At 38.6% G+C, this 9,038-nt stretch overlaps 1 protein-coding gene across 4 annotated transcripts in view; it reads left to right on the top strand.

Annotated features, from left to right (window-relative positions):
- Positions 1-8,395, top strand: part of stat4 (signal transducer and activator of transcription 4) — a 29,896-nt gene extending 21,501 nt beyond the window's left edge. For 3 of the 4 annotated variants that reach the window (XM_047814473.1, XM_047814475.1, XM_047814476.1), the window contains exons 11-24: positions 426-485; positions 1,189-1,209; positions 1,426-1,519; positions 2,412-2,456; positions 2,598-2,681; positions 3,231-3,329; positions 3,934-4,069; positions 4,757-4,809; positions 5,164-5,258; positions 5,668-5,801; positions 6,594-6,785; positions 6,876-6,918; positions 7,010-7,109; positions 7,824-8,395. In XM_047814473.1, the coding sequence (XP_047670429.1) occupies positions 426-485; positions 1,189-1,209; positions 1,426-1,519; positions 2,412-2,456; positions 2,598-2,681; positions 3,231-3,329; positions 3,934-4,069; positions 4,757-4,809; positions 5,164-5,258; positions 5,668-5,801; positions 6,594-6,785; positions 6,876-6,918; positions 7,010-7,109; positions 7,824-7,838 (1,171 nt within the window). In that variant the 3' untranslated portion in view covers positions 7,839-8,395. The remainder of the gene's footprint in view (positions 1-425; positions 486-1,188; positions 1,210-1,425; positions 1,520-2,411; positions 2,457-2,597; positions 2,682-3,230; positions 3,330-3,933; positions 4,070-4,756; positions 4,810-5,163; positions 5,259-5,667; positions 5,802-6,593; positions 6,786-6,875; positions 6,919-7,009; positions 7,110-7,823) is intronic. The other variant, XM_047814477.1, reaches the window with a different exon arrangement.
- Positions 8,396-9,038: the final 643 nt, after the last annotated feature.

Below are 9,038 nucleotides of genomic sequence, written 5' to 3' on the forward strand. Positions count from 1 at the left end.
AGGGCCTTGCACAGGGACCCAGCAGTGGCTTGTTTGCTGGACCTGAGATTCGAACTCACAATCTTCCAATTGGGAACCCAACACCTTAACCACTAGGCCACCACATCCCCAAATAATCACTGGTTACAACTGTGATGAGCAGAAAAGCATCTCAGCATCTGCATGATATTATTATTGTTCTGCTGCTACGTGATTGGCTGATTAGAAAAGTGCATGAATGTCTAGGTGTTCCTAATACAATGGAAGGTGAATATGTAGCATAATGTGTACAAAAAATTGCCATGAAAATGTTTAATCATGTGGCTTGTGTTCATTCATGTGACAGATTTTTTCTCCTTGTATTTTATAGACGTACTTTTTATTTATCTTTAATATCTATTGTTTTCTTCCATATATTAACGTCTATGTTCCTGGATGTTTTTCAGACTGTTGGTTAAACTACCCGAAGTGGATTATCAGCTTAAAGTGAAGACGACATTCGACAAGTGAGTTTACTTTAAATAATATTTTTACTTTATTAGGATTTATGACAGCTATAATGGAGGTTTGTGACTTGTTCATTGAGCAAACCTGAAATGTTTTTAAATTTCTGTTTTAGAAGTTGAAACCTTTGTAAATGCAAGAAAATCGTGTGGTACTTCAGTATATTTTTCAGTCATAAGTTGAATTAAATGTTTTGGTTGTATAATGGATTATATACCCAGTGGTTAAAATGTCATCTCAAACCTTTTGTATGCCCTTTAACTATAAAACGAAATTCTGCAGACCTGTTTAATCAGAATATTAAAAGTTTTTGATTTAGTTTGAACATATGATCAGACAAACAGACATATAAATGTTCTATAAAAATTTGGGTTATTATTTCCAAACAAAACAAAACAAAACAAAATGTTCCGAAACACAGAGAAGTCGATGCCGAACGTTGAGCTACCCAAATGTTTAACCCAACGTCTGAATTTTTGGTTTATTTTAAAATATTTTTATTCTTATTCCATAATAAACATCTCATTTTTAAGGCTTTACACCATTCCTGAAAATTGTTTACTTCCTGTTTATTTATTATTTTACTATTTTAACTCTTCTTATCATAAAAATGTAGCTTGTTCTCTAACCTTCAGAGGACTGATACGCATGCAGATGTTCTAATTGTATTACTTTTTCTGTTGTTTTTTCTCTCTCTGTACTCAGGGACCTCCCAGCCGGCAAAGTGTGAGTACACACTGAAACCTCAGTGAAAACTGCAACTTCCTGTTGTTTCTAGGCCAAGCCTCAATGCCTCAGTGCCTCAATGCGAATATTGCTGTGTAAAGTGCGAGTGTGTGTGTGAGAGGGGACATCTACAATACGTGGGGTTCGAGGAAAAGATCTTTGTAGAAATCTCTGAGTAATTGTTCTGTGTTGTATTTTATCGATCCCTTCGTACAGCACCAGGCAATTCTTCATCCCTACCAACAACACGAAATTGATGGATGTAGAAGAGTCGTCCAACGGATGCTTGTCTGTGGAGTTCAGACATCTGGTATTTAAGCCCTGATTTTAATTTTGTCTTTACAAGCGTTCTAACTAAATCAGAGCCGAGTGTACGGATAGGGAATGCAGAACGGGATCGGTTTTCCTGTATTATTCCTTATTTCCATCTGTTACCGTTACACCAAACACAAGTTCCTTCCTCCGCAGCTTCTCCCTGAACAATTCCTCTGAACTTCTCTCCATTTGGACTTCCTTTTCTCGTGGACATGATAGCTTAGAGCTATAAATTTGTCGTTTTTCTTTCCGACACAGGAAAGTTCTTCCGTAAATTTATAACCATCAGACCACATGAAAATTTGACAACATTTCTAAATCTGTTTATTTGGAGCCTCCTCCGTACAAGTTCCTGCGAACGACGACGACGACAAGGATAGTGCGATGGGCAAACAGGAAAGACTAGACAGACTGAAGACGTAAATCAGAAGACAATCAAAACCAGAATAACACACAATTAATGTTGGGGTGTTTATATATGTGCAGGTGTGTGTTTTTCCAAATAGAGTGACATTGAAAGACAGTATGCAGAGAACACGGTCCTGAAAAGCTGTTACTATAGAATTAATTATTTAGAACAAGCATGTTAATATAACCTGCGATTTGCAGAGCATCAGTTATAAGAAGTTAATCAGCATTCTTTTGACCAATCAGAATGCAGAATTCACCAGCACTGTGGTGCAATAGAAATAAACACAATATTTTAAAGATTGCTAGATGTTTTAATGAAAAAAAAAACCAACTCACACTTTTTTTTATAATTGACCTGTTCATCAGTAGCTATACGATGTGCTACACGACATACCAGTGAATAAGTGTAGGTGTGATATCGGAGCAGTCGGGTTCTCTGTTTAGATGCCGTAAGCTAACGTCTCTTTTCTCGACAGCAGCTGAAAGAGAAGAAATGTACAAACGGAACCAAAGGAAATGAGGTAAGAAGATTTGTGACAAGAGAATGAAAGTTGTCTTGCTGAATGTTCAGTTTTATCTTTCTGCAGCATGTCTGTGAAAGAGTTTACATTGGTGATTAATCACACAGGAAGTGCTAAAGGAAGTGTGTTTGTCCTTTTCAGGGTCCACTCACAGTAACGGAGGAGCTCCACTCGCTCAACTTCGAGGCCATGCTGTGTCTTCAAGGCCTGGATATCGACCTGGAGGTCTGTTTTAGGGCTTGTTTTACAAAACTGTGTTCATTTATAGATCAGATACCAGATCAGATGGTTGGTGAAAGTCATTCATAGCCTCATCTCTGACTGTTACAAAGCGCTGACACCAGAGCCTCATAATGGCCAAATATTTTAAGCTACAGCAACTTGCACATGTAATTTTAACAATGCTGGCATTAAGAATATTTTCGTTATTTGCTGATAGGTCTTGCTCGGTAGATTTTCTCGATGGCTGAGTTATATTTCTCTTTCCTCCAAAATTTGGTTAAACAACTGAGTATTTTAATATAAAACCCAAGCCACATTGATGTTGCTATGCGTCCTGAAGTTCATTATGGTGACCCAGTCCTAATTCCGTATGATTTAAGATGAAATGACTTTATACTAATTAAAGCTGCCACATTCCTTAGCTGACCAGGAGTCAGCAAATCTTATAATCTTGTTCAAAACCTTAGTTTTGGTGCAGAAGATAAGTTAGCTTTCCATTATCATGTCCTTTAAATTGTATGTACTGTATGTGTGTGTTTGTGAAATATCTAGACCTGCTCCCTGCCGTTGGTGGTGATCTCTAACGTCAGCCAGCTGCCTGCAGGCTGGGGGTCGGTCATGTGGTACAACCTGCTGACAGATGATCCGAAGGTGAGACACACAACACCACACACTGCAACCAGGCACCAGGAGAACCCTGATTCTGATCTTATCACACAGAGTATTTACATAGAACCGAGCTGCATGAAACAGCCACACAATTGAGGATCCACCTGCCCTAACCACTTCCCTATAACTTGAACCTTCTCTGAATACAAACGTTTTTGCAATTTAAGGCAATACTCAAACAATCCTCGCTAGATGATTCCTCATATTCTTGTATTTAGTTATTTCTAATTGCATAATTAAACCAAGAGGAAACCAAGAGACTCTGACAGAAATGAAATATTTCTGTATTGTTTAACGTGATAAAACTCCTTTTGACATTTTTCAGTATAAAAATCAAATTTAAGCACAAACATGTTCGGCATTGTGAGAGCCTGTTTTATGTTGAAGACTTGATTTGGAAAGAAAATCTGATCTGAGAAGTGTTCTTAGCTTTTGAGGAACAACTATTAAGGAAAAACAGCCTTGTCGAGATAAGCCTGTCAAGATAAGAATGCTAACATTTTACTGGAAATGAAATCTCTCTCTCTCTCTCTCTCTCTCTCTCTCTCTCTCTCACGCTCTCTCACTCTCCCTGATCTCGATGAAGAACCTGGCGTTCTTCAGTAACCCACCCAGAGCCAGCTGGAGTCAGCTCTCCGAGGTCATCAGCTGGCAATTCTCTAGCTTTGCTGGTCGTGGACTTAATAAAGAGCAGCTGAGCATGCTGGGAGATAAACTTCTTGGTCAGTCTTGCAGTTTGTTCATCAGTCAAAACTAATTACTAAATTATTAACAACCTGGGCTCCATAATAGCAGATACAAAGTAAACTAGTCATTATTAATCAATCAGGGGCATCATGGATTGGTTTAGCATGATTTATATTAAAAACCGCTCCTCATAGGAGTCAATACTCAATAGCATTAGCTAGATACTTGACTCCATTAACTATTAAAAGAGTGGCTTCCTTTCACTTTAGCAAAGTACAGATGTAAGTAAAGAAGGTTTTTGTTTTCATTGCTGCTGAATCCTCAGTGTTATCTGAGCATTTTGCACCCAGTGTGAGTAAATGTGTACATTTTCAGAGTGATACTCGATGCCAGGATTGATACTGATGCATTCCCGAGCTACTATTTGTACAAAATCTTACCTATCAGGAAGTGAGATAATGTTTAAGAATGTGTAAGAGATAACCAGACATCATGGTGTCTATTACATGGTTGTCAAAGTCCAAATAATAGAAATAGAATAAGGAGACAGCTCTATGCTCTATAGATGTATTCATTAAACAAGTTAAGAATAACATGGAATGTAATGTAAGTAAAGTCGAACGTGTCTCGACTCGTCACCCGATAAACCCAAGGTTTTGTTCTTCAGTAACGTCCTGAAGCTAAACTGCATTTCATAATCACACGCTCTGTTCTATTTATAGGTCAGAACACCTCCTATAACGACTGCCAGGTTTCTTGGTCCAAATTCTGCAAGGTACGTCCCCATGCCTGTTCCTACAGGAGCTTATAAAGTCTTTGAGGAGAAAAAAAATCACTGAGAAGAATGTGTGTTTGTACGAACAAAAATAAATAAATAAATAAATAGATAGATAGATAGATAGATAGATAGATAGATAGATAGATAGATAGATAGATAGATAGATAAATAAATAAATAAATAAATAAGGCTAAAATTTGGTACAGAGATTTTAAGCTAACAAACGCAGAGTCGCATCAATTTGAGGAAATATACGTTTAAATAAAAGCAGCTGGAGATTGTAAAGGATTTGTTTTTTTTCCTTCTGTGAAATAAATATTAATAGAAAGTTCTACATCTTCTGGTTTTTAGGAAAACATTCCAGGGAAGTCTTTCAGCTTCTGGCTGTGGCTCGACTCCATCCTGGAGCTCATTAAGAAACATTTACTTCCTGTTTGGATTGATGGGTGAGTATAATGTTCAATATAATTTGATAACAGAACGATTACTTTTTGCTTTTGGATACATTTTTTTCGAGCTGTGACATTGAACGGCTTAGTAAGGAGATGTTTATTTAATAATTATTGAAGGAGTCTCTAGTTTCAGGGCTTTCACACTCAGAGGTAAAGCTATAACATTCGGACATCTTCAGGACAGAGGAGTTTTTAATGTGATGCTTACACCATACAATTTCATATGAATGAGGTGTTACTATAGTAACAATAACCTCCTGACCAATCAGAATACATTTCTTGAGCACTGTCATATCTCTGCTTAAGTCCAGCAGGTGACATTAGTGGAAAGTGGAAGTTACCTATAAAGGTAACTTTATGTGTTGAATAATTAACCCCGCCTTGCTCTGCTGTGGGTCTGTAGATACATCATGGGGTTTGTCAGTAAGGAGATGGAGCGTGCTCTGCTGAAGGATCGGGAGTCTGGAACATTCCTTCTGCGCTTCAGTGAAAGTCACCTCGGAGGCATCACCTTCACCTGGGTGGAGCAAGAAAACGGTGAGATCTCCTACTTCCTTCTCTGCAGAAGTGCAGATCGATTTAGCTAAAAGCAGAGAAGTGAGACATGAGCAGCTTCTCGATCCCAGGTCAGATCCTGAGCCTAGATGACTCTCTGTGTCTTTGAGTTCTCCAGTTTCCCCTCAATTCATGTGACCTCAAACATGTAAGTAGGTGGATTGGCTAAATTCAATCAATATATTGATCAGTTTATCCTTCCATCCATTTATTTTCGGTAGCACTTGTACTACAAAGGGTTTCAGTGAACCTGGAGTCTATAGCATGGGATCAAGTGTTACTGATAATCGTCACTGACAATTTAGAGATGCCAATCAGCCTACAGAGCATGACTGTGGAGGAAACCACAGAACTTGGAGGAACTCACAAAGCACAAGGAGACCCTGCAAACTCCACACACACAAACAGGGCAGGGGTGGGATTTGAACCCACAAACCTGGAGGTGTGACAAAAATGTACTAATCACCAAAGCACAGTCACGTATTCCTGAAAAGCTGATGAAATTGTGTGTGTGTGTGTGTGTGTGTGTGTGTGTGTGTGTGTGTGTGTGTGTGTGTGTGTGTGTGTGTGTGTGTGTGTGTGTGTGTGAACATGTGAGTGAATGTGTCTGCCTGATGTTTGGGGTGTATTTCTGCCTTACAAGCAGCATACCTTGGATTCACTCAGTCTTCACCCACCTGTCTGTTTTTTTGTCCAAAAAAAACCCAAACAAACGTCACATGACTCAACCAGATTCTAGTCCACTCCATTAATATAAGCTGTTTGTTTCTTCAGGTGAGGCCAAGTTCATTTCTGTGGAGCCATACACCAAAAACCGCCTCAGCGCGCTTCCCATTGCTGATATCTTACGGGATTATAAGGTTATTGCGGACGGGATCGTCCCTGAGAACCCACTGAAGTTCCTTTATCCCGACATTCCTAAAGACGAAGCTTTCGGAAAACATTACAACAGTCAGCCGAACAGAGGCGAGTTTTAAATGTTGGCTGTTTCAAACATACTTTCTATGAAAAAACAACAACAATGTTTGATCTTCCTGTTTCTTTCTGCTCTTACAGTTTGTCCGTACATCCCGACTATTCTGATTCCCATCTCTCTGAAGTAAGTGAGTCTTCGGAATTAATCGGAATTAATTGTTTTATCTTAAATTCATAAAGCAAATATGTCATGAGCTGTTTGTGTGTTGATTCAGCACCACTCCTCCTCCCTGCTCCTCTCCGGAGCCACCATTATCCCCGGGAATGTCGCACATGCTCAGCCAGCACATCAGCCCATTCGAGATTGAAAGCGTTGTAAGTCTTCTTAAGTAGTTTTCTTTCTCCTTTCTCGAGAATCTTCTATTCTATTTTATTTTTATTGTTGTTTTTTTTAGTGTTAATTCCATTTTTGAAAGTTTTCTATTCAAAATATTTTTGTTATCCAAGACAATCGTAAAAAGCATTTTACTACGCATCGTTCTAATGATTGTGTTTGTGACAAATAAAATTTTTAATCGAATCTATTTTTATTATAAAATTATACATGATTTTAAATTAAACAGAATTGGAGTATTGAATTATAAAATACATCGAATTAAATTTTTTCCCCTAACATCCATCCTCTGTTTAATTTGTGGTAGCTTATTATTGGATGCGGTAGCCTAGTGGTTAAGGTGTTGGGCTACCAATCGGAAGGTTGTGAGTTCGATTCCTACATCCACCAAGCTGCCACTGCTGGGCCCCCGAGCAAGGCCCTTAAACCTCAATTGCCCAGTTGTATAAAAAAATGAGATCAAATGTAAGTCGCTCTGGATAAGCGGCATCTGCTAAATGCTGAAAATGTAATTTAGTCCTGTAAACATATTAAAAGTGTGGTGTGATGTTCATTAATAAATCGCTGACACAAGAAGAATAAGAGAAGGGGTAGGAAAATAGGAACGACGATGTGGAGACAATGTCACAGCATTGATGAGACATCATCAGCATTGTTACAATTGAATTTTGTGTATTTTTGTGTTTGTTTTGCAGATGAGTTCATTATAGATGTTCCAGCCTTCACTCTGCTCCTACACAGATGTGAAACGTGTGTGTGTGTGTGTGTGTGTGTGTGTGTGTGTGTGTGTGTGTGTGTGTGTGTTTGTGTGTGTGTGTGTGTAAGAAATCATTTATTAAAAATCATCTTTGTTCAGGCCTCCATTTCTACCTGAATGTCTTCTGTACATTTTTTGTTAAAAAAAAACTGCTGAGATAAACAGGATTAAGAAATCTTCACATAATCTAATTTGTTCTATATACAGTTATATTATACGACCCACACGGTTGATTGATAACAAGTAATACATTTAATCTGTGGCTCCTTCCACCATTCTTTAAGGCTTTAAACACATGCTATAGATGAGGAATAAGATTTCATTTTAAAGTGAGTCTATTATCAGGATACAAACAGGGTTTTCATTACCGATGTCTTTGTCATGTGTGTGATTTTCATTTTATTTCCTGTCACTTTTATTTAGCAAGAGAATGTAATATGCTGTCCACTCTATGAATGTATAATTTCTTGATTCTTTTGAGTTTTCAATAAAGTAATAAAACAACCAGGATCCTTTTGATGCATCATAAAACTCCCTAGGTTGATGTGGTGTGTTGAAGTGTGTAGCAGTTTAGAGAAGTTTTCTATATGTGAATGAAGGATAATCCCAGGATAATCCCATTAGGAATATGTAATAACCATGCTTAGACAAAAAAATGACATTGACACAGTTCATACAGTTCATTCATTCATTCATTTTCTACCGCTTATCCACACTACTCGGGTCACGGGGAGCCTGTGCCTATCTCAGGCGTCATCGGGCATCAAGGCAGGATACACCCTGCATGGAGTGCCAACCCATCACAGGGCACACACACACACACACACTCTCATTCACTCACATGCTCACACACTACGGACAATTTTCCAGAGATGCCAATCAACCTACCATGCATGTCTTTGTACCGGGGGAGGAAACCGGAGTACCCGGAGGAAACCCCCGAGGCACGGGGAGAACATGCAAACTCCACACACACAAGGTGGAGGCGGGAATCGAACCCCCAACCCTGGAGGTGTGAGGCGAACATGCTAACCACTAAGCCACCATGCCCCCCTGACTGACAGTTTATTACCATAAATATTGAGTATATAATTTGATCTGCTGTTGACATTTGAGGCAACACATTCAACAACATTTTTTAAGTGCTCAGTGG

The sequence above is a fragment of the Tachysurus fulvidraco genome, chromosome 6 (genome assembly GCF_022655615.1).
Source record: "Tachysurus fulvidraco isolate hzauxx_2018 chromosome 6, HZAU_PFXX_2.0, whole genome shotgun sequence".
Classification (NCBI taxonomy): domain Eukaryota; kingdom Metazoa; phylum Chordata; class Actinopteri; order Siluriformes; family Bagridae; genus Tachysurus; species Tachysurus fulvidraco.